The sequence below is a fragment of the Haliotis rubra genome, unplaced genomic scaffold (genome assembly GCF_003918875.1).
Source record: "Haliotis rubra isolate DU_JTF1 unplaced genomic scaffold, ASM391887v1 Scf418, whole genome shotgun sequence".
NCBI classification, from domain to species: domain Eukaryota; kingdom Metazoa; phylum Mollusca; class Gastropoda; order Lepetellida; family Haliotidae; genus Haliotis; species Haliotis rubra.
The window spans coordinates 177,935-205,323 of record NW_025767100.1 but is presented as its reverse complement, the minus strand read 5'-3'; the positions used below and the strand labels follow the sequence as shown (position 1 = coordinate 205,323).

At 41.7% G+C, this 27,389-nt stretch overlaps 1 protein-coding gene across 5 annotated transcripts; it reads left to right on the top strand.

Annotated features, from left to right (window-relative positions):
* The first annotated feature begins 292 nt into the window (after positions 1-292).
* On the top strand, positions 293-19,675 carry LOC124288439. Of its 5 annotated transcripts, XM_046724956.1 has the most exons (9): positions 293-411; positions 2,356-2,440; positions 10,940-11,135; positions 12,959-13,016; positions 13,149-13,265; positions 13,731-13,802; positions 15,381-15,552; positions 17,114-17,449; positions 17,773-19,675. In XM_046724956.1, the coding sequence occupies exons 1-8, from the start codon at positions 347-349 to the stop codon at positions 17,408-17,410; spliced, it is 1,062 nt and encodes a 353-aa protein (XP_046580912.1). In that variant the 5' UTR covers positions 293-346; the 3' UTR covers positions 17,411-17,449; positions 17,773-19,675. The 5 variants fall into 5 exon arrangements, 1 of the variants encoding a protein (XP_046580912.1); XR_006901453.1 differs by lacking the exons at positions 293-411; positions 2,356-2,440; positions 10,940-11,135; ... (4 more) ...; positions 17,114-17,449; positions 17,773-19,675 and adding exons at positions 2,504-2,669; positions 6,374-6,475; positions 6,782-6,879; XR_006901452.1 differs by lacking the exons at positions 293-411; positions 2,356-2,440; positions 10,940-11,135; ... (4 more) ...; positions 17,114-17,449; positions 17,773-19,675 and adding exons at positions 3,080-3,199; positions 6,374-6,475; positions 6,782-6,879.
* The last annotated feature ends 7,714 nt before the right edge of the window (positions 19,676-27,389 follow it).

Below are 27,389 nucleotides of genomic sequence, written 5' to 3'. Positions count from 1 at the left end.
AGCTTGCAGTCATAAGAGATTAAGGGTTCTCGAATGTTAATTTTATCATTTTAATCCCGGGCATTTTGTGCATACTTTTCGTTCATGAATAACGCAATTGTGTATAGGACGCTATTGAAACTATTTCCTTCACGCCCATTCAAAAGTCGATATTAGTGATTCTCCAGTATTGATATATGTTGTGTTTGTTTGAAATGATTGAAACATGTGTATTGATTGACAGCAACATCTGGTGTCGTAATACCAACTGATTCTTTGTCTGTAGTCAAATAAGCAGCAATTTTAGCGCCTTGCTGTCATCGAGTGCTGGGCGCCATGTTGGTACAGTGATGGCTCAGGTTGGCTCATGCTGTGTTTACGAGTGTTGCCGGTCAATGAGACAACGTTGCCTTGCTGCTGTGAATGTGAGAGGTAGGAGGGGTAACGCGGCACTGATCAAACTCCAATACAGGCTGCTGGTCTCCATGGAATCCACTAGTGATCCCATCCCGTCACTGTTGACTGTGGAGGGTGCACCAAGCGCACCAAGCGCAGCTTGATGCCTAATCTTGTTTCAGGAACATGAAGTTAGAAACGGATTTGGGATTGGGGATTCGAATCCCGAATGCGAACAAAAAATTCAGATTCGGGATTCGAATCCTGAATCCCCAATCCCCAATCCGTTTCTAACTTCATGTTGCTTCCATAAACCAATTTATCCATGCCATTAGTACCACGCTCTGTGGTAGGGTACACACCTCCTGATACTCTACTCTAACCTGATACCCGTTATGTTGATTCTTGACATCAAATTTGTAAGGAATAGCAATGTATTCTTCAGTTTGAAGGCTACAATTTCGAGTTTTTCAATCTCTTAAGCATGTATTATATTCAAAACAGGTGGCTGTAAATTATGTCTGAATCTTCAAAGACAATACAACCCTTTAATCACGAAAAATAACATGCTGCATTGTTTGATGTATTAGTCACGTGATCATAACGGGTCCGGGTAGTGAGACGGGTACCCCGGTCTAACTCATTACCCACCCGTCTCGGGTATCCGGGTTACCCGTCCCAGCCTTACTCTGTGGTATGTTTTATGACGAACATATATATAGTAACACATGGGAAGTTTCTTGTTATGTTTAGCATGCGTTGTAGAAACGACAGCAAACCATATGCAATGCATAGCCCACCGAAATAACAATGTGTTTACAGGGTTTGACAGGCTCAGGGTGAGTGAGTGACTTTGGTTGTACGCCCCTTGTAGCAATAATCCAGCAAAATCACCGCGGGGACACCAGAAATTGGCTTCACATTGTACCCATGTGGGGAATCGAACCCGGACCTTCGGCGTGACGAGCGAACGCTTTATCGTCGTACTAAGAACATTCTCGAATTTCGAATTATACAACACTTTACTTTCTTATTAAGAACTTTGTCTAAAACAGAAATTGTCCTCCGAGTACTTACAATGTTCGCGTGAATCAAATCATAGTGGGATTAAACTCTGCCACCCGAAAACAATCCAACAATATAAAATGTATTAGCCACTGTCAGCCTGATCATAATGATAAAACACTACAGTACGTTTGATTTCATTTGAGACCGATGAATTGCTCACTAACACAAAATCTAATTTTGCAACAAAACCACATTTTGCACAGTCACACGAAATCGACAGACCAACTATGATGATTTGTCTCATAATTCACGGTCATCATGTTGTTGTCACTTTTCGCTATTGGGGTGGGTGGGGAGTGGGTGTGTGTCACTTGCTGGTAGAACAGCCAGGCGTGTGAGTTGCACATGTGAAACTATAATTTCACTACACACGCATGTTGATTATATCAGTACCTGGCTGTTGATCATTGGAATGTCTGGTCCAGACTCCATTATTTACAGATTACAGCCCGCCGCCATATAGCTGGAGTATTGCGTGTGAGTGTCTCACTGATGTCTGGACTTCAACTTCATGAAAATCTGTGGATTATAATGAATGACATGTTATAAGAAAAGTCCCACATGGTACAGAGTCAATATTGCCTATATCAACTACCTGGTACAACCCATTGTCAATATAATTCATTTCTCTAAGTGTGAAGTTTCGTTTTATGTTCAGTATATATCAATAGAAATACAAGGACTGGTTTCACAACAAAAGACGTTCGGACTGACATGTCACTTCCAGTGACAGGTGTTTGTGAAACTCGTAAGAGACACATAATCAATATAGCATACAATCGCCATGTGTATCTACACTAAATGTAGTTTGAGAAACAAAATGTATCAGAAACGAAACATATCTACAAATCCTCGTTATAAATATATTTCCTGGTTATATTTGTCACTTTTCCATCTCCGTTGCTTTTTCAGACTCCGTTTGCTACGCTGGTGTGGAGACTTTGTTCAACAAAGAAAACGGGAATACACACGTGGTATATTTTCTACCGGTGCTACGGTATGGATTGGGCGGGGCACAGATGTTGCCATCACAATGACAATAACCGTACTTTATATTCATGTGTTTGGTGGTGTGATGAAGTGAACGGTGCTTTGCAAATGAAATACTTGTATCAAGTTATACTGACTGCAGTGCCAGTCTCTCACGTTGTGTCAGGTTTGGTGACACTTTGGACTACAGTCGTGTAGGTTGTGTCTGGATGGGTTATACTGTGGACTTCAGTTGCGTAAGTTGTGTCAGGATGGGTTATACTGTGGACTACAGTCGTGTAGGTTGTGTCTATATGGGTTATACTGTGGACTACAGTCGTGTAGGTTGTGTCTGGATGGGTTATACCCCAGGTAGCATGCCATCATCGGCCCGACGTCGGCTGATAGTCGGCACCGTCGGCTAAAATCGGCATCGTTGAACAGCGCTGGGCCGACAGCGGGCCAATGTAACCCAGATAACACATAACATTTTCCAAATATGTTCATAAAGTTTCAAACTGATTTAACTAAAATATTTTCGTCAAAACACAGTCACAATCTTAAAACAATTCTCTCAACTATTTAAAAGCATTAATTATTCATTTAATTATTAAAAGTTGTTCATGAAGAAAGAAATGTTACCGCGGGAATGGACGTCGGAATGACGTCACACCGTCATGTCATATTTTCGCACCCGCCATCTTAGTTGAAGTTTATTGAGGACGGTACAACAATGTCATTGTGCAGCAACAAATGGAACAGTATCATCGATCTGACCTCGGTTGCGGTAAGTTAACTTTACAGTCACTACACGGTTGTTGTTATGTTTATGTACATTTTGGGGTAGACTGCACTTTACGGGTCCCCGGAAGTTTAGCTACAGACATGCGCAGAAGCCATATTTACATCGAAGCGAGCACTAACGCTGACGCCATTTTTTGTTTGCTCCAGCGAATAACAACATCGCTGTTTGGTCCATTCAATTACCCTTGGATACTAATCAATACAATAAACAAAACAGGTAAGTTAACATGATGTAGCACAGCGTGATAACAAATATCGAAACGCTTCACTTACCTTATATTACAAGAACAAATCTGCGCCTCAATTGAATTGACTTACCTCACAAGAACAAATCCGCACTTGAATTAAATACATCGTGTGAGCTTTCATTTTGGGGGATGTCATTTTCTTTATTTCCAGTTTCAGCTATTTTAAAATATTGATGGGTTTTGGGGTCAAATACACGGCGGATAAAAGTAAGAAATGTAACGAAAGGATCGTCAGAACAACGTAAATATTTCTTCCTCACAGTGTACTCAACAAAATAACTATCATACAATCCTTTCGTAGTTCCATACCTGGGCAGGGACGCTTTCACCGCTCTCCACGTACTCTCAATTTTATTAGTGCACGCACCATTCTCTGCATTCACAAATTCCTTACTATGATTCACTGTCACATGCTCGTATCCCATCTCATTCAGCCTAGCATACGCCTTCCAACAATCAGAATGAATTATCGATCCTGGTCGCACCCACTTTCTCAGCACACTCAAAATGGTATCTGCATCACGCTTCTCCACAACTTCCAAAAACATCCGGTTACTTTCTTTCTCGATACCCCCAAACACCCACACACCATCCACTCGCCTTCCTCGGTGAAACTTACGCTTCCCAAACTTACTCTCATCAATCTCAACTTCAATCCCTGGCCCACCTATCATCTCATTCTCCTCTTCCATCACAAACAAACACACATCTCTACAATAATTAAACCAATCAACCAAAGTGTGGTCAGACCCCAGACGCAACTGCACTCTCACAAAATTCTCTCTCACTTGATAAACCCAATAAAATGTCAATTTCATAATTTCACTAACGGACAAATGAGACTTAAAAAACCAAGAATCACGCCTTGCTACAATTTTATGATTGCATATTTTATTTGAACAACGCCACACATAACCCTCACTCCGACTCGAATCCTTTCGCTTTCCTATACTCCCACTGTCACACTTCACACACTTCCCACTGAAATTTCCAATCAAACCAAACGCTTCCAACCAATCCATCAACTTTCTCTCATCTCTACACAGCTCATACAAATCATCATACACCATTCTCCTTACAGCCATAGCTAAGCAAGTCAAATAAACAAGATTGAAATCAAGCGACAAGCAAAATACAACTCACCAACCGTGCGCGTTAAAGTTGTGGCAGTCGTAGTAACCCACTACCTTATTTGTAACATTCGACACGTGCGTCCACAACTGACCAATCAAATAAAAGGAACGTCATCGGGATTTCCCCCTTGATTACTAACGATTGGATTGATGTTTTGGAGCATTACTAAAATTCGTGTTTAAAACTATCGTCTTTCAGACGAAATTAAACTTTTGCCAGTGAACACGAAAATGACCTCTAATTTCGTCTAAAATGTCTCCTAACGGAGATCAGCCCGCTCTCGCGTGCTTCTCTATCTATATATATGACGCGCTACGCGCGTCACTTACTGCCGAAGGCAGCAAATGCGCCTTCGGCGCGTGCTCGCGCAAAGCGCGAGCTATAAAGAATACATTTCTACTTCCGGGTCTGGGGACCCGTAAACTGCAGGTGTCCCACATTTTGATATTCACTCGATCGTGCTACTCAGAAATCGCGATGTTTTGAGCAGCCGTACACGATCTGTTAGATTCAGTGTTGTTAGGCTTCCAACAGAAAGTATTATGTATGTTGTTGTGAAGGAGACCTAAGGGAGTTTGCACCATATTAATGTTGGATACAAAACTTTATTCAGCTATCAATGGCAAGCAGTATGTTCTTAACCAGAGTTCATGTCAGGCGGACATTTGTCGCTATTACGTTCGGTTTTCGATCTAGTAAGCGTATGCACAGCTCACAAGCCAGTGACACTTATCGACATTAATTTTGTTCCATGTTATTTCTGAAATAAATATTTTTTAATTTAACATTACACCTTACTATCAAATTTCTAAGCTATGAAAAGTTCGCTCACTTCAGTCGGTGGGAAAAGTTCCATCAAACTTATAACACGAAAATGGGGAATCAAATACTTTCTGGTCCACCTGACTGTAGGCTATTAGTTACTGTCGTAGTCTAAGTATCCCGTTATTTAAAATAAAAGTTCAGTCAGAAATGACCGAAGCATACTTGGTAAGTTACTGTAACGCTGACTAAATCATCCCCATGGTTGTTGTGGTTTTGCTTGTCTAACATTCCCACGTTATTTTCAGTAAAATGCTAGGTCTATATTATCAAAGTAAAGTGTTTACATTGTGTATTCTTCAATTTTCCCCAAACTAATCAGTTTATCATTTTCGGACATTTATATTTCTCTTGGAAACGAGAGCCAGAAATAAATATGTTTCCCGCGCTATAACGGGGAGTTGGCGATGACCGGTCCTCGGCAATGTTCATTCGGTTTTCGATCACCATGGATTTTTCATGATACAGTATTAATTATTCAAATTTACTTAGTCTTTGTTCAGGATATGTAGACCAAATAAATTTATTATGGTTTACTTGGTTCACCGAAACATTTTGCCAATGAGAAAAAAATATAGTGATCGAAAACTGAACGAATCTGGTTACAATGCTCGCAACGAAATCATACTGCAGCAGTAACTGTCCCGCGTGTAAGACGTGAATCATGTAGCTAGTTACAGCTATTTAATATATCAATTCAAGTTTGTATTCCAGGTTAGAATGTATAGAAGCGCTGTCCAGTAATCCATGTCTGTTGTAAAGGGGCAGAGTTATTTCCAACCCAACTTTATACACGTTGGTGTTAAATCTACACACGTTGACCCCAAAAACTGTAGGCTATAATTATTACACAATATATTTCAGCATCGGACTAACTAGATTTATATATGCTTGGGGAATCTAGTTCAAGTTGTAACTTGTTATAATGTGGAACACTGTTATTTTTGTTGCAGCAAGGGTTAATATGAGACACAAGAATTCCGGCAGATGCAAACAGAAGTGATGGATTTATTGAGGATTACATCAAATAATCCAGGAGCTGTGAATCAGTAAACGTAAGTGCATCTGTTAAATATCATTGTCTATATACTTGTTGATGACGTTTTGGCATTTTATTGCAAAAAATGGATTTGTACCTGCCCTCAGCCTCTAACCAACAAGAGTGGTGGGGTAGTGGTTGCTATGCAGTGTGATTTGATAATATTATATATATATATTCAAGGATTTCCATTATTTTCCATTGTGTGCTGGTGTCCATCAAACACTTGCATATACATATGTGCTGGAAGACTTCATTAACTGATTATTGTCTCTTGATTTGACTTAATACACATACTATACATTTGTTTTCTATATTTCAGAAAAATGGATAAAGTCGAAACCAAAGAAGAAGCTTCTGAAATAATCTCGAAAAGTGTACGCGTTTTCTGAAAGAAATTAATAAAGAGTGTTGACTACATGTCTGCCATTCTGTTTTTTATGTTCCTTGTTAAGAGTAACAATGTCTATTTTCTATAGACATGTAACCTTATTGTTAACGGTTAGTGTTTTACTGAAAAGTTAAATCCATATCTTGACAGAAAATGTTATTACAACGTTTCCTGAACGTTTTCAGAAGCCTTTTTGGTGGTTACTGAATTTTATAACCAAACGTTCATAGAACACACTGTTTCTAGAACCATACAAATTCATATGAATAAATTGATTTAAAAACATGATATGTTTAGGGGATGTTTCTTCACATTTACATATATGTTTTGATACACATTTAAGATAGTATTCATTTATGAATTGTGGTACGTGCTATCAAATATGTATTCACCGTTGAGAAGTGAAGTGAGCAACTAAACTAACGGGTAAAAAGAAAACGATGATAAGTCGAAATCACTGATATTACAAAACGACAAACCACCATTGTGTAAAAGGAAAGTGAATTTTAATAACAGCCTAACAGGTGTATGGGCATGTGTATGCACATGCATGTTGCCCATACACCTGTTATCAAAATTCACTTTCCTTTTACACAATGGTGGTTTGTCGTTTTGTAATGCCAGTTTTTTCGACTTGGTATCGTTTCTTTTGCCGTTAGTTTAATATTGCAGTGCCTATAAAATGACGACGTTGGGCCGATGCAGTGCCAATGAAGTATGCCGACGTTGAGCCGACGTAGGGCCGATGCAGGGCCGATACAGGGCCATTGAAGTTTGCCAACGTTGGGCCGACGTCTATACGATGAACAAAACTTCATCGGCCCGATGAAGTTTGCCGACGTCGGGCCGATATTGCACACGACGTCGGGCCGATGTCGGGCCGATGATGGCATGCTACCTGGGACTGTGGACTACAATCGTGTAGGTTGTGTCTGGATGGGTTATACTGTGGACTACAGTCGTGTCGGTTGTGTCTGGATGGGTTATACTGTGGACTACAATCGTGTAGGTTGTGTCTGGATGGGTTATACTGTGGACTACAGTCGTGTAGGTTGTGTCTTTATGGGGTATACTGTGGACTACAGTCGTGTAGGTTGTGTCTGGATGGGTTATACTGTGGACTACAGTCGTGTCGGTTGTGTCTGGATGGGTTATACTGTGGACTACAATCGTGTAGGTTGTGTCTATATGGGTTATACTGTGGACTACAATCGTGTAGGTTGTGTCTATATGGGTTATACTGTGGACTACAGTCGTGTAGGTTGTGTCTATATGGGTTATACTGTGGACTACAGTCGTGTAGGTTATGTCTGGATGGGTTATACTGTGGACTTCAGTCGTGTAGGTTGTGTCTTTATGGGTTATACTGTGGACTACAATCGTGTAGGTTGTGTCTGGATGGGTTATACTGTGGACTACAGTCGTGTAGGTTGTGTCTGGATGGGTTATACTGTGGACTACAGTCGTGTAGGTTGTATCTTTATGGGTTATACTGTGGACTACAATCGTGTAGGTTGTGTCTGGATGGGTTATACTGTGGACTACAATCGTGTAGGTTGTGTCTGGATGGGTTATACTGTGGACTACAGTCGTGTAGGTTGTGTCTGGATGGGTTATACTGTGGACTACAGTCGTGTAGGTTGTATCTTTATGGGTTATACTGTGGACTACAATCGTGTAGGTTGTGTCTGGATGGGTTATACTGTGGACTACAATCGTGTAGGTTGTGTCTGGATGGGTTATACAGTGGACTACAGTCGTGTAGGTTGTGTCTGGATGGGTTATACTGTGGACTACCATCGTGTAGGATGTGTCTGGATGGGTTATACTGTGGACTACAGTCGTGTAGGTTGTGTCTTTATGGGTTATACCGTGAACTACAGTCGTGTAGGTTGTGTCTGGATGGGTTATTCTGTGGACTACAGTCGTGTAGGTTGTGTCTGGATGGGTTATACTGTGGACTACAGTCGTGTAGGTTGTGTCTGGATGGGTTATACTGTGGACTACAATCGTGTAGGTTGTGTCTGGATGGGTTATGCTGTGGACTACAGTCGTGTAGGTTGTGTCTGGATGGGTTATACTGTGGACTGAAGTCGTGTAGGTTGTGTCTCGGATGGGTTATGCTGTGGACTACAATCGTGTAGGTTGTGTCTGGATGGGTTATACTGTGGACTACAGTCGTGTAGGTTGTCTCTTTATGGGTTATACTGTGGACTACAGTCGTGTAGGTTGTGTCTGGATGGGTTATACTGTGGACAACAGTATATTTTTTTTTACTCCCTGGTGTGCAGTCGAGTATGTCAAGTGAGTGAGTGGGTGAGTTTAGTCTTATGCCGCATTTAGCATTATTCCAGCAATATCACAGCGGAAATGGGCTTCACCAATTTTGCCTATGTAGGGAATCGAACCCGTGTCTTCGGCGTGACGAGCGGACGCCTTTACCATTCGGCTACCCCACCGCCCCCGAGTAATTGAAGAGAGATCTGACATACTTGGCGAGTGTATACATGATGCTCAAATGCGGGACCAATATCGACCTTATTGTTACAGTATATGCAATGACTTCAGTTTCGATGACGCGATTGTACACTGGCCCAAAAAAGAAACGCATAGCTGAATTCTGATCTTCAAAGGAGATTGTTTCGAAAAATATGGCATGGAATGACTGTCAATGTTAATATTAAGTGTGAATATAGCCCATACAATTATCCAACACACGCAAAAACAACCTTTGGTGATTATTCGCCAAACCACAGCACCTTGAAAAAATGCCCGTATAATCTGCATGTAGAAAAATCCTGAAAGCATGATGCACGTGCAAATTCGGGATCTGAATCTTGATACTGATGGGTATAAAAAGCCAGCAGTCCTGTTGCGATTCATTCTACGAAATTCTGTATATGCAACCCTCAAGATGCCACGACTAAACGACGAAAGCAGAAACAGAGCCATTGAACACTTGGAAGCTGGAGAAAGCCAGTCATCAGTTGCCAGACATCTAAACGTGAGGCAGAGTACGATTTCCCGTCTCTGGCAGCGCTACACGCAGCACAACTCGACCAGAGATCGTCCTAGGAGTGGGAGACCAATGGTGACAACTCCAGCGCAAGACCGCTTCATCCGGGTGTTTCATCTTCGAAATCGGACAGTCACTGCAGCGTACACCGCCGACAATGTTCCTGGGCTGCGTTGAGTCTCTGCACAAACCATCAGGAATCGCCTAAGAGAGCATGGAATCCGACCGATGCGACCACCTACAGAACCTGTTCTGCGACACCACCATCGTCGTGCACGTCCTCAATGGAGCAGGAACGTTCGGCCATGGACCGTCTTGAACTGGAGGAGGATCTGGTTCAGCGACGAGTCGCGGTTTATGCTGTATCGACATGATGGCAGGATGCGGATTTACAGACGTCGAAATGAAAGATATGCTCGACAGTGTGTTCGTGAGGTCGACAGAAACGGAGGCGGATGTGTAATGATGTGGGCGGGAATATCTGGGAATGACAGAACAGAGCTGGTGCATGTCCAAGGGAATTTGAATGCTGTGCGCTATCGTGATGAAATCCTGGTACGTCATGTTATTCCCGTAATTGACGCTAGAAGAGAAATTTCCCAGTATGACAACGCAAGACCGCATACAGCACGCATTACAACAGATTTCCTTGCCATCAACAACATTACAGTTCTTCCATGGCCTTCAAAATCTCCGGATTTTAACCCAATTGAACATTTGTGGGACCAATTGGATCAACGTGTACGACGCCGACAGCCGCAACCACAGACACGTCAACAGCTTGTCGATGCGTTGCAGGATGAGTGGAGAAGAATCCCACAACGGCGGATCCGACTGACTTTGTGACCGTGCCATCAAAACAGAGACTCTCAATACCACTGTGAATGACTGTATGTTTTTGGATACACATGTCCCAATACCTGTGTGAATTTCTATTGCTCTATTATCATTACTTTTTGTGTAATTTAAGTTATTAAGGAATCACTGATAACACTGGATTTTCACCTATGCGTTTCTTTTTTGGGCCAGTGTATGTTGACTACAAGTGTGATTCCTGTTATTCTCTTTTACAGTTATTTAGACGCAGAATGTTACGTAAGTTCCGACCATTCGTCCATTTGGCCAGCACAGTTTGGAATGAGGTCAAGTCACGTGAGAGTCTCCGGCTCCTGCTCACCCTCGTTTGCTTCGTAATAATTACAATTATTGCAGTGATGAACTTGCCGATCTTGATCCCAACCACCCCTGACCTGTGTGAGATATGGAAAGGTGAGTAAGTGAATGTCGTTTGATGCCACAAGAGAGGCAGGTGATGGTATAGAAAGGTAAGTAAGTGAATGTCGTTTAGTGCCACAAGAGTTGCAGGTGATGGTATAGAAAGGTAAGTAAGTGAATGTCGTTTAGTGCCACAATAGATGCAGGTGATGGTATAGAAAGGTAAGTAAGTGAATGTCGTTTAGTGCCACAAGAGATGCAGGTGATGGTATAGAAAGGTGAGTGAGTGAATGTCGCTTGATAACACAAGAGATGCAGGTGATGGTATAGAAAGGTGAGTGAGTGAATGTCGTTTGATGCCACAAGAGAGGCAGGTGATGGTATAGAAAGGTGAGTGAGTGAATGTCGCTTGATAACACAAGAGATGCAGGTGATGGTATAGAAAGGTGAGTGAGTGAATGTCGTTTGATGCCACAAGAGAGGCAGGTGATGGTATAGAAAGGTGAGTGAGTAAATGTCGTTTGATGACACAAGAGAAGCAGGTGATGGTATAAAAAGGTGAGTGAGTGTATGTCGTTTGATGCCACAAGAGAGGCAGGTGATGGTATAGAAAGGTAAGTAAGTGAATGTCGTTTAGTGCCACAATAGATGCAGGTGATGGTATAGAAAGGTGAGTGAGTGAATGTCGCTTGATAACACAAGAGATGCAGGTGATGGTATAGAAAGGTGAGTGAGTGAATGTCGTTTAGTGCCACAAGAGAGGCAGGTGATGGTATGGAAAGGTGAGTGAATATGTTAGTGCCACAAGTGCAGCAGGTGATGGTATAGAAAGGTGATTCAATGTCGTTCAGTGCCACAAGAGAAGCAGGCGATGGTATAGAAAGGTGAGTGAGTGTATGTCGTTTGATGCCACAAGAGATGCAGGTGATGGTATAGAAAGGTGAGTGAGTGAATGTCGTTTAGTGCCACAAGAGATGCAGGTGATGGTATAGAAAGGTGAGTGAGTGAATGTCGTTTGATGCCACAAGAGATGCAGGTGGTGATGGTAATAGAAAGGTGAGGTATAGAAAGGTGAGTGAGTGAATGTCGTTTGATGCCACAAGAGATGCAGGTGATGGTATAGAAAGGTGAGTGAGTGAATGTCGTTTGATGCCACAAGAGATGCAGGTGATGGTATAGAAAGGTGAATGAATGTCGTTTAGTGCCACAAGAGAAGCAGGTGATGGTATAGAAAGGTGAGTGAGTGAATGTGGTTTGATGCCACAAGAGAGGCAGGTGATGGTATAGAAAGGTGAGTGAGTGAATGTGGTTTAGTGCCACAAGTGAAGCAGGTGATGGTATAGAAAGGTGAGTGAGTGAATGTGGTTTAGTGCCACAAGAGAGGCAGGTGATGGTATAGAAAGGTGAATGAATGAAGTTTAGTGCCACAAGTGAAGCAGGTGATGGTATAGAAAGATGAGTGAGTGAATGTGGTTTAGTGCCACAAGAGAGGCAGGTGATGGTATAGAAATGTGAGTGAGTGAATGTGGTTTAGTGCCACAAGAGAGGCAGGTCATTGAATGTAATTTGAAGTGAAAAGAAAAATCATGAACGGTATGTACCTCCAAGAAAATGTGACTTCGTACTCCTGACTTAATCTGATAACCTATTCATAACAATTAGGCCAAGTGAAGTCAAGCTTGGAGTATCCAAGTATTGATCCTCTTGACTTCCGTAAACCTAACAGTATAAATACTAGTTAACATCCTCAATGGTGTTGCGTTAGGTCATTTCTCCATCTTAGGATTGAGATCAGAACATTATACATTATAAGAAAGTCAACAATCAACGAACACAAAACAGCATCAAAACCCATTTTTAATTGTTTTCCATTTCAGGTGAAACGCCTCGAACGAACGCATCACTGTGGTGGCAGTGGGCGTGTCTAATAGAATGGTGAGTCTGATTTACTGGGGGACATTCTCGGGGTAGCTGGGGGAAGGGAGATTCGGGTTCATTGTTAGAAACAATCTGTTACGGTAACAGTATACTTGTAAAGCAGCACCATGTGGTGGTCGGGTGTTTCAGGGACATGGACAGCGCTGACGGCTACCAGTGTCAGAACAAGGAATTCATGGGCAACTGGCCGGTGTGCTGGGACGAGGACTACAAACCAAGGGACCCCTGTCTTGTGTACTCCTTTGGGTGAGTGGAGTGTAGTGGAGAGGAAAGGAGCGGAGTGGAGTGGAGTGGAGTGGAGTGGAGTGGAGTGGAGTGGAGAGGAGTGGAGTGGAGTGGAGTGAATTAAGAGTGTTTTCGGGTGAGTTAGTGGATTGATTGAAAGAGCTATTAATGATAGTTTTAAGGAGAGTGACAGTGTATATATGATGTTCAGATTATGATAATATAGGCTCACGAACGAAATGTTTTCTTTGAAACTACATAAGAGATGACATTAATAGAGATAGCTGAAATAGAGGAGAGTGAGTGAATTAGTAGATGGATTTGAGAGAGCGAATATCATTATAGTTTTAAGGAGAGAGAGTGTTTATGTGATGTTCATATTGTAATAGTACTGGCTCACAAACGGCATGTTCTCTAAAACAATCTTCATTAGGTGCATTAGTCCGACATCCGGGATCTCTTTTAATCTGGACTCTACCATTTCAGTATAGACAATGACTTCAGCTTCGATGACGCGATGGCAGAAAGAGGGTGCACTGTGTACAGCTTTGACCCAAGGTTGGTGTTCGTGTGGAAGTCCTGGTGATAAGTATGACCATCCATCTCCATAATATATCTGTATCTTTGTAAGGTTATAATAACGAATAAAAGCAGTTCAATTTAAGTAAAGGCTGGTATACTAAGACATCCATTTTGAATTTGCAATCACCATAGCAACCGGCGGAGCCGACTAAACTCCAAATGTCCGCTGATGGGACACAAAACCGGAAGTCGCCAAGCCGTGTTTTAATTAGCTCATGTAGTCCCGCGGGACAGTGTGCTTCAGCCACCAAACAAACTGGGTTTCGTACCAGCAAGGAGCGCCTCGTTGTGAATTTGGGGAATCCCCTAGAATTGACATATTAGATCGGATTTTGTCAGCAAAAACTGTTCACTCTGTAAATTCGGATATGTGAGTGAACGAGTACAAAATTAAAGTAGAATTGGAATTATTCAGCTAAATAGCCCAAGTTTACAGACATTAGAATCCATTATGAACACAAAGTCACCCTCACCCCAACCATAATAAACATGGCTGCCGCTGTATTCAAATCTACTCTTGTCTTCCGTCTGTTGTCCACCATCCTGAACTATCACCCGAGAGCATCCCTAACGAACGCTGTAGGTCATCAACAACAAAACGCATGTCAGCCTGGTTGTAGGTCTTTACCATATATCATTTGCCACCTGCGGTTAATGTATGAAAGTCGTTATTTGAAATGTTACGTGTTCACTATAATCAGCCCGTTGAAGGATTTGGTCAGACTATACTGGATCATGCAATACTAGGAGCGCTCAATCTAAGCATGGTACAAATCTAAATATAGGCCACCACTGACACCCCTCCCCCTCCCCTTGAATTCCAGCAGAGATAATGTAAAACACTTGATACCCTGTTCGACCATGAATAGTCTGTCCCACCAGAGCCCATACATGTATACCGATATTGGTCTCTTGTCTCACAGTCTCCGAACCGCATAGTGTATCCCATTCGCCGAGCCCCTTCTGCAATGCTTTTGCCCTAAATAAAGCAAGTCCAGAATTCTTCAAAGTTCTGAATCTCCCATCTCACTGAGGCTCCTTGTAGCTTTTAATGAGATTATTTTTTTCCATCAAAATTAAACATATTCAGAGTTTTTATCCATGAATAACACTGCCACATACAAATACACAGGATAACAGTGTCGTAGCTAACTTACGTTTGTGCTGGACTAAAACTTCTTAAACTATCCATCAACAGCAGCTGACACGCCCTCCCTCCCTCCCTCCCTCCCTCCCTCCCTCCCCTCCCTCCTCACCCACTCACTCACCCACTCACTCACCCACTCACCCACCCACCCACCCACCCACCCACCCACCCACCCACCCACCCACCCACCCACCCACCCACCCACCCACTCCACCTCTCTCACTCACTCACTCTCCACTCACTCACTCACTCACTCACCCACTCACCCACCACCACTCACTCACTCACTCACTCACTCACTCACTCACTCACTCACTCACTCACTCACTCACTCACTCACTCACTCACTCCACTCACTCACCCCACTCACCCCACTCACCCACTCACTCACTCACTCACTGTTTCAGTATGGGGGTAACAGACCACCGACATTCCGAAGGGGTGTTCTTCAAAAACATGGGTCTAGGTGCCTCCGACACCGACTCATTCCACCCCAACTTTGACTGGTACGTCCGTCATTCCAGCAGCTGGAAGGTCCGAACGCTGAAGTCCATTATGAAGCTACTGGGGCATGAGAAGGTTTGTAGTCCTACGTTGACGTTGTCATTGGAATTTGTTGTGAATAGTTATACCAAGTGTACCTGAAATACTGTTGTATACTAAGTGTACCAGAAATACTGTTCTATACTAAGTGTAGGTGAAATACTGTTCTATACCAAGTGTACGTGAACTACTGTTGTATACTAAGTGTAGGTGAACTACTGTTGTATACTAAGTGTAGGTGAACTACTGATGTATACTACGTGTAGGTGAACTACTGTTGTATACTAAGTGTAGGTGAAATACTGTTCTATACTAACTGTACCTGAACTACTGTTGTATACTAACGGTACCTGAAATACTGTTGTATACAAACGGTACCTGAAATACTGAAATACTGAATGTTTTTCAATCACACATGATCCTTTAACAAATACTTTGTACCCGAACTATCAAGTTAACTATTAACAGAGACCATATATGATCTAAACTCACGGGCGAAAGAAACGTCACCTCGCTTTTTTAACATGTCACAAAACAACAAACTCATATTTGGGAAATGTAACAATCATATTTGGAACATTAATGGTTTTACAACATTCTGAATGATGAAAGTGTTAACTACAGATATGAATGATCACACAGTGTACAATTTAATCAATGACAGTTGACTGTCCGGTATTCGAGCACCATCTGTTTCATCATCACCGGCTCTAAAGTGAAGACAGACATTTTAATACAGTTAATATCGTGTGGTCACCCCTGGCTTGTATGCAAGCATGAACACGACGTCTAGCGGATAATGTCGTCGTCTGATCACATGTATCGGGATTCTCCGCCATTCTTCCTGTAGGGCCTGTGCAAACGCCTCTCTTGTCTGTATGGGTAGTTGTCACTTGTTGATTTGTCGTCTAAGGTGGTCCCACAGGTGTTCAATCGGGGACAAGTCGGGAGATCGAGCTCTGCGTGCGTGCGTGCGTGCGTGCGAGCTCTGCGTGCGTGCGTGCGTGCGTGCGTGCGTGCGTGCGTGACTCTTGGGCGTCCACTTCAAGGCCTTTGCCGGCGTGTCACCCGTCCGTCTGTAACGGCTCACCAATCTCAGTATTGTTCGCGTTGAACAGTTAATCAACCTTGCAACATGGGACTGCGTCGCTCCCAAATCCAGCAAACCAATAACTCGTTCTCTCTGCTGTGCTGTTAGCCTCGGCATGTTTCCTTTCTACCATACGATGTGATAATGGAATACATAATTTCTCTACACATTTTATACCTGAATTCAATACGGCTTTTTACGAAGGGATTTCGCAAAACACGGTGCAAATTTAACATTTTACACAAATTACATGAATCTCGTGCAATTCAATACGTAGTGTATGTTGGTTGCGTTCGGGGAAGTTGTTTCAACCCGTTTTTCATTGAAAAAAATACAAAGTTACGATAAAAGATAAAACATTATTTCTTTCGCCCTTGAGTTTATTATACGGTCTCTGCTATTAACCATCCGTTTGAAAATCTATATCTCTATATCTGGTCACATTATTACCAAACTGTTTCAGCACTCTGGGTATGTAACGTGACCTGTGTCTGTTTTCATTGGCAGCGTGTGATCGATGTATTGAAGATCGATATCGAGGTGTACGAGTGGGCTGTGACAGCCAACATCATGAAGGACGGGCTGTTTCCCCAAATTCGCCAGTTTCTGGTGGAGTGGCACATCTTCCCAAACGAACCATTCAGAAATCATTTCCAGGATATGTACAATGCCTACATGAGCCTGAGGGAGAATGGATTCCAGTTCTACCACAAGAACAGTTGCAGAAGATACCACCATTACCGGTACTGGAACTCACAGGCTGATATGTGTTACGTCAACACCCTCTTCAAGCAACCCAGATAACACTTCCGTCATGCGCAGAACGGAGTTAGCATGGGTACACCGTAAGTGAGCTGTGTGATAAATCCTCGGGCAGGGTTCGGGGTACTTTTAAGATGTAGGTACAGCTTGTATGTCGTATAAATATTCATGGGGCAGCAGTACAACATGTCTATAATATGGGTGAACATACATACTGCGCCACTAACAAGATTCATTTGTATTTAACATGATGCTTTTGCATTATTTCTTAGTTTAAACACCTTATCAATAAAACACCTTATCAATACAAACTAAAGGTTAAATAGCTTATCATTATCAACGTTGGCAAACATGTAGATCAGTTCATACATATGTGGGTGGTGATAATAATAGGCTGGAATACATTTGATACGCAAATCGTTATAAGCTGGGCATACCAGGATGACATGGAGTTCATCTTCTATCTGTGCTTTGCAATAAGAGCAAGATGTATCTAATTTTGTGTAATAATTATAGGAATTCATATTGAAACCATATATATATTACAACGCGGTTTTGCCAGGCATCTCCGACATTATTGATAAATAAACAGTTGTCAGGGTAGTAGTTCTGTTTGATCAGTTTGATATGGATGATGCGTTGCTCCACTCTTGGAAATATACATCTTTACATCGTTGCTGAAAATTTCTAGAAAGTATTTTTTGTTATCAATATTCTGGGATGTCCATAAATAGTCAAATCCATATTTGCAAAGCAGTTTCCTGAACTTTCGAAACCCAGTTTTTGTCGCCAGATTCGCCAAATCGTTTTAACATTTCATGACACTTCTTGGTATATCTGAGAAACATGATCCAAAATATAAGTAATCTAACATTAGCGTACAAAATTAACGGATATCGCGCGCACTCAGCTAAAGCTGCTTTGTTTGGGGATCTAGAGCCAAATTGTAAAATATTTTTTAAAAAGCTTGTGTGGACCTTTTCAATAGGTTTTCGGGTTTCCCAACCCCATAATTCTGCGCCATACAACAAAATCGGCTTAATTTTCCCTTCAAATAGCTTGAAAGCCGATTCACAGACAAGGTTTTTAATTTGTTCATGAAACGTTTGATTGGGAATAATGCCTTTTCAGCCTGTTGGGATAATATCTCAAACGCTTTAGTTAAAATGTTCCTGTATTAAAAGACAATGCCTAGATATTTATAATAAGACGTTACTTCTAATTTTTCGCCCTTGATATACCATTTACCATGTTTATATAGGGATTCCCCTGTTTGAAAACTACAACTTTCGTTTTCCTAGGATATATTTCTAATCCCCATTTCTCACAGCACGTGTATGTTACTAGAATATCATGTTTTCCTGAAGATTTAAAACAGTATCTGCAAATATTGCATCATCATCTGCAAACAGAAGTATAGATGATGGTTGTGGAGATTATCAATGAATATGCTACTGGTATAAAATATTAATATGTCATTTTCAAGTTCATCAATATACATTATAAAAAGTGCTGGTGACAATATGCACCCCAGACGCACTCCACGTGACACTTTTACATTTTGATATATAGTTTTCAGTACATTATGTATCTTTCCATGAATACCTCTTTGTAATAGCAGATACATAAATAATTCCTGTGTACAGAGTCGAACGCTTTTTTGAAAGATGACAAAGATTCAATAAAATTTGTCCCTTTTCTTTCTTATATACTTATGGGCTACTGAATGTAGGATAAAGGCTTGACCACTAGTGGTATAACCTTTTGTAAGGCCCGCCTGGGATTCCGAAATAAATCCGAAACTTACTTCTGACATTTATTATCGTTAAGAAACGTTTTCTGATTACATCAAGTATTGCAATTCCTCTATAGTTTCCTGGGTCAGTTTGTGGCCTGCCTTATAAAGAGGTACCACTTACCCTGATTTCCACGATGATGGGAAGGATCAAGAATTCTGTCAAATAACTTATTTAAAAGAGGTAGAATAATGGTACATGTTTCTTTTATGGCTTCGGCGGAAATGCCATCTTCCCCTGGAGCCGTACCATTCTTCAGATTAGTTATCGCCCGTAAAATTTCTTGTTCTGTTATAGTGGTCGCCATTTTAATATCAGACTCACTGCAATATTCACACTCCTCCATATTGTGATTTGAGAGAAAGCCGGTTACATGATCATTGAAATCATTATTAATGCTCACATCTGGGTTAAGAAGTTGTTTAAAGTATTCATACCATGATTGCGGTGTAATGCCTTGTTTCTCATCATGAATATTTTGACAGTCACCCTTAATAGTTTTTCAAAATCTAGTACAATGAAAATTGGCAATGTACACTGTTGTTTGTTTTCCTGAATTTATTTAACAGATTATATATATGGGCATTCACTTTCAAACCACTTGGGTTGCTGTTTATATGTTTTGTTCATTTTATGTATACTCATGGGTTATATTTATGATAGCATTAAAACAGTAATCAAATAATGCGTTTATCTTTTCTACCGCGCCATCAATGTCAGTATCAACAACGCTATGAAATTCATGAGAATAGTTATCAACAATAGTCAAGAAATACTGATAGAACTCACCACGACTACACTCCGTTTGATTTCATTTGAGACCATGAATTGCTCACTGACACAAAATATAATAATTGCAACAAAACCAAATTTTGTACAGTCACAGACCAACTCTGAAGATTTTTCTCATAATTTTGTACAACCGAATAAAAAAAGTTGTTTAACAGACGACCATTATTTTGTTGTCACTTTTCGCTATTTTGTACGAGAGGGGGACCACTTGCTGGTAGAACAGCCAGGTGTGGAAATTTCACTACACACGCTTAATGATTACCTGGCTGTTCTACCAGTACGTGTGTTGCAGGGACGTATTACGTCACGCTTAATGATTTCCTGGCTGTTCTACCAGCAAGTGTGTTGCAGGGACGTATTACGTCACGCTTAATGATTACCTGGCTGTTCTACCAGCAAGTGTGTTGCAGGGACGTATTACGTCACGCTTAATGATTACCTGGCTGCTCTACCAGCAAGTGTGTTGCAGGGACGTATTACGTCTCGGAGCGGCATTGTGTCAAAAACTTGGTCATGCACATCACGTGACTTCTTAGACTTACAAGCACAGTTCTGAATACTGGGGATTCTAATATCACAGTTTGGCAAGGCATATTCGATGTATATCACTTTCATAAACAACTCTTAATCCAAACAACATTCTGAAACAACACTCTGAAACCTATGCAATGATAATAAGGCTAAAAAATAAACATGTCACAACACATAGCCTGTCTTCCTCACACGTACATAACAGTCGATCATAGAAAGATGTGGATTGTCAACCCTGTTTAAGATACATCAGATACATCAACTCAAAAATACTTCAGTTACATATATAATGTCAATACTCATGGATTTCTCAAAAACAACATACATCATCACGTAAACGTACGTGTATTGTTAGATATAGAGCCAAGGTAGTATTTAGCATTAACGTATAGCGTTATGTGTGTTGTTAGATATAGAGCCAGGAGAGTATTTGGCATTAACGTATAGCGTTACGTGTGTTGTTAAATATAGAGCCAAGGTAGTATTTGGCATTAACGTATAGCGTTACGTGTGTTGTTAGATATAGAGCCAAGGCAGTATTTGGCATTAACGTATAGCGTTACGTGTGTTGTTAGATATAGAGCCAGGAGAGTATTTGGCATTAACGTATAGCGTTACGTGTGGTAGTTAAATATAGAGCCAAGGTAGTATTTGGCATTAACGTATAGCTTTACGTGTGTGTTGTTAGATATAGAGCCAAGGTAGTATTTGGCATTAACGTATAGCGTTACGTGTGTTGTTAAATATAGAGCCAAGGTAGCATTTGGCATTAACGTATAGCGTTACGTGTGTTGTTAGATATCGAGCCAGGGGAGTATTTGGCATTAACGTATAGCGTTACGTGTGTTGTTAGAAATAGAGCCAAGGTAGTATTTGGCATTAAAGTATAGCGTTACGTGTGTTCTTAGATATAGAGCCAAGGTAGTATTTGGTATTAACGTATAGCGTTACGTGTGTTGTTTGATATAGAGCCAAGGTAGTATTTGGACATATACAGATAACAGTCTACACACAGGGACATATAGAGACAACAGTCCACACACAGGGACATATACAGACAACAGTCTACACACAGGGACACATACAGACAACAGTCTACACACAGGGACATATACAGATAACAGTCTACACACAGGGACATATACAGACAACAGTCTACACACAGGGACATATACAGACAACAGTCCACACACAGGGGCATATACAGACAACAGTCTACACACAGGGACACATACAGACAACAGTCTACACACAGGGACATATACAGACAACAGTCTACACACAGGACACATACAGACAACAGTCTACACACAGGGACATATACAGACAACAGTCTACACACAGGGACACATACAGACAACAGTCTACACACACAGGGACATATACAGACAACAGTCTACACACAGGGACATATACAGACAACAGTCTACACACAGGGACATATACAGACAACAGTCTACACACAGGGACATATACAGACAACAGTCTACACACAGGGACATATACAGACAACAGTCTACACACAGGGACATATACAGACAACAGTCTACACACAGGGACATATACAGACAACAGTCTACACACACAGGGACACATACAGACAACAGTCTACACACAGGGACATATACAGACAACAGTCTACACACAGGGACATATACAGACAACAGTCTACACACAGGGACACATACAGACAACAGTCTACACACAGGGACATATACAGACAACAGTCTACACACAGGGACATATACAGACAACAGTCTACACACAGGGACATATACAGACAACAGTCAACACACAGGGGCATATACAGACAACAGTCTACACACAGGGACATATACAGACAACAGTCTACACACAGGGACACATACAGATAACAGTCTACACACAGGGACACATACAGACAACAGTCTACACACAGGGACATATACAGACAACAGTCCAAACACAGGGGCATATATACAGACAACAGTCTACACACAGGGACATATACAGACAACAGTCTACACACAGGGACATATACAGACAACAGTCTACACACAGGGACATATACAGACAACAGTCTACACACAGGGACATATACAGACAACAGTCTACACACAGGGACATATACAGACAACAGTCTACACACAGGGATATACAGACAACAGTCTACACACAGGGACATATACAGACAACAGTCTACACACAGGGACATATACAGACAACAGTCTACACACAGGGACATATACAGACAACAGTCTATACACAGGGACATGTACAGATAACAGTCTACACACAGGGACATATACAGACAACAGTCCACACACAGGGGCATATACAGACAACAGTCTACACACAGGGGATATACAGACAACAGTCTACACACAGGGACATGTACAGATAACAGTCTACACACAGGGACATATACAGACAACAGTCCACACACAGGGACATATACAGACAACAGTCTACACACAGGGACAGACAACAGACACAGGGAGTCTACACAACAGTCTACACATATACATATACAGACAACAGTCTACACACAGGGACATATACAGACAACAGTCCACACAGGGACACATACAGACAACAGTCCACACACAGGAACATATAGGACATATACAGACAACAGTCTACACACAGGACATATACAGACAACAGTCTACACACAGGACATGTACAGACAACAGTCTACACACACAGGACATATACAGACAACAGTCTACACACAGGGACATATACAGACAACAGTCTACACACAGGGACATATACAGACAACAGTCTACACACAGGGGCATATACAGACAACAGTCTACACACAGGGACATATACAGACAACAGTCTACACACAGGGACATATACAGACAACAGTCTACACACAGGGACATATACAGACAACAGTCTACACACAGGGACATACATACAGACAACAGTCTACACACAGGGACATATACAGACAACAGTCTACACACAGGGGACATATACAGACAACAGTCTACACACACAGGGACATGTACAGACAACAGTCTACACACAGGACATATACAGACAACAGTCTACACACAGGGACATATACAGACAACAGTCTACACACAGGGACATATACAGACAACAGTCCACACACAGGGACATATACAGACAACAGTCTACACACAGGGACATATACAGACAACAGTCCACACACAGGGACATGTACAGACAACAGTCTACACACAGGGACATATACAGACAACAGTCTACACACAGGGACATATACAGACAACAGTCTACACACAGGGACATATACAGACAACAGTCTACACACAGGGACATATACAGACAACAGTCTACACACAGGGGACAACAGTCTCAGGGACATATACAGACAACAGTCTACACACAGGGACATGTACAGACAACAGTCCACACACACAGGGACATATACAGACAACAGTCTACACACAGGACATATACAGACAACAGTCTACACACATAGGACATATACAGACAACAGTCTACACACAGGACATATACAGACAACAGTCCACACATTAGGGACACATACAGACAACAGTCTACACACAGGACATATACAGACAACAGTCCACACACAGGGGCATATACAGACAACAGTCTACACACAGGGACATGTACAGACAACAGTCCACACACAGGGACATGTACAGACAACAGTCTACACATTAGGACAGGACATATACAGACAACAGTCCACACATTAAGGGACATATACAGACAACAGTCTACACACAGGGACATATACAGACAACAGTCCACACACAGGGACATATACAGACAACAGTCTACACACAGGACACATACAGACAAACAGTCTACACATCAGGACATATACAGACAACAGTCTACACACAGGGACACATACAGACAACAGTCCACACACACAGGGCATATACAGACAACAGTCCACACACAGGGACAAATACAGACAACAGTCCACACACAGGACATATACAGACAACAGTCTACACACAGGGACATATACAGACAACAGTCTACACACAGGGACATATACAGACAACAGTCCACACAGGGACATATACAGACAGCAGTCCACACACAGGGACATATACAGACAACAGTCCACACATCAGGACATATACAGACAACAGTCTACACACAGGGACATGTACAGATAACAGTCTACACACAGGACATGTACAGACAACAGTCCACACACAGGGACACATACAGACAACAGTCACACACAGGGGCATATACAGATAACAGTCTACACACAGGGACATGTACAGACAACAGTCCACACACAGGGACATATAGTCCACAGGACACAGTCCACACATCACAGGACATGTACAGACAAAAGTCCACACAGGGATATCTGTACAGACAACAGTCCACACACAGGGACATATACAGACAACAGTCTACATAATAGGAACATGTACAGATAACAGTCCACACACAGGGACATGTACAGATTAGGACACAGTAGTCTACACATCAGGGCACAGGTCCACACATATAGAGACAACAGTCCACACAACAGGGACATATACAGACAACAGTCCACAGGACAACAACAGTCTACACACAGGGACATATACAGACAACAGTCTACACACAGGACATATACAGATAACAGTCCACACACAGGGACACATACAGACAACAGTCCACACAATAGGGACATATACAGACAACAGTCTACACACAGGGACATATACAGACAACAGTCTACACACAGGGACATATACAGACAACAGTCCACACACAGGGACATATACAGACAACAGTCTACACACAGGACATATAGAGACATCCACACACAGGGGACATACAGACAACAGTCTACACACAGGGACATATACAGACAACAGTCCACACACAATAGGGACATATAGAGACAACAGTCTACACACAGGGACATATACAGACAACAGTCCACACACAGGACATATACAGACAACAGTCCACACACAGGGACATATATAACAGGACATACATATACAGACAACAGTCCACACATAGGGACATATACAGACAACAGTCCACACACAGGGACATATACAGACAACAGTCTACACAGGACAGGGAAATATACAGACAACAGTCTACACACAGGGACATACAGACAACAGTCTACACACAGGGACATATAGAGACAACAGTCTACACACAGGGACATATACAGACAACAGTCTACACACAAGGACATATACAGACAACAGTCTACACACAGGGACATATACAGACAACAGTCTACACACAGGGACATATACAGACAACAGTCTACACACAGGGACATATACAGACAACAGTCTACACACAGGGACATATACAGACAACAGTCTACACACAGGGACATATACAGACAACAGTCTACACACAGGGACATATACAGACAACAGTCTACACACAGGGACATATAGAGACAACAGTCTACACACAGGGACATATACAGACAACAGTCCACACACAGGGACATATACAGATAACAGTCTACACACAGGGACATATACAGACAACAGTCTACACACAGGGACATATACAGAAAACAGTCTACACACAGGGACATATAGAGACAACAGTCTACACACAGGGACATGTACAGACAACAGTCTACACACAGGGACATATAGAGACAACAGTCTACACACAGGGACATATACAGACAACAGTCTACACACAGGGACATGTACAGATAACAGTCTACACACAGGGACACATACAGACAACAGTCTACACACAGGGACATATAGAGACAACAGTCCACACACAGGGACATATACAGACAACAGTCTACCCACAGGGACATATAGAGACAACAGTCTACACACAGGGACATGTACAGATAACAGTCTACACACAGGGACATATACAGACAACAGTCTACACACAGGGACATATAGAGACAACAGTCTACACACAGGGACATATACAGACAACAGTCTACACACAGGGACATATACAGACAGCAGTCCACACACAGGGACATATACAGATAACAGTCTACACACATGGACATATACAGACAACAGTCCACACACAGGGACACATACAGACAACAGTCTACACACAGGGACACATACAGACAACAGTCTACACACAGGGACATATACAGACAACAGTCCACACACAGGGACATATACAGACAACAGTCTACACACAGGGACATATACAGACAACAGTCTACACACAGGGACATATACAGACAACAGTCCACACAGGATAACAGGATATGATTTCAATTGAGACATATCAGATTTTATTCTCCGTGAGGTAGTTAAATCCACAAAACATCACCCTGAAACATTTAACAATAATTCAATGGACAGCAAACAATCATTCTATAAGAATATTGTATATCACCAATAGGGTAACATTTCATTGGTTGCATTTAATTAAATTAAAATCGTCATGTTACACAAATACACACGCACACCACGTTCCAAACATCTCCAAACATTCACACAATGTACTAAGGAAAATACACCTTACCCATCTATGGAATGGAATGGAGTTTACTATTCTACCCGTTTGGCACCTGCAAACAACATTTGCTAAGTTCACAAAATTGCTAAGGCATACAAAAAGTGCACACTACAATTACATGTTATGCTAGAAATAATTTGCTAATTATTTATTTGTAATATTTTAAAAAGTTTTACTCAAGCATAATATAACTGACAACCTCTAAAGTTAATGTGTTAAACAAAACAAGTATTCAACTAACCTTCTGTGGCAAGTAACAGTGCTGCTGCTGTGCTGTGCAATGCTGATACTAAGTGCCATGTGCTTGGACACTCAGTGTATTTAATATGCCTAAAAAACTTGTACCCAATCAGAGGCTTAATCTCTGGTCACATTACACACAATATGAAATTGAGGCCAGAATGAACCACCTCACTCTTTAGTGATGTGAATATTCCACAAAGGGC

Bases quoted from the DNA above. Each gene is read 5' to 3' on its own strand.
- LOC124288439 (XM_046724956.1), top strand. From the start codon at position 347: ATGCTGTGTTTACGAGTGTTGCCGGTCAATGAGACAACGTTGCCTTGC. The intron at 412-2,355 runs GTAGGAGGGGTA...TTGCTTTTTCAG, and splicing joins TGCTGCTGTGAATGTGAGAG to ACTCCGTTTGCTACGCTGGT. The intron at 11,136-12,958 runs GTGAGTAAGTGA...TTTCCATTTCAG, and splicing joins CCTGTGTGAGATATGGAAAG to GTGAAACGCCTCGAACGAAC.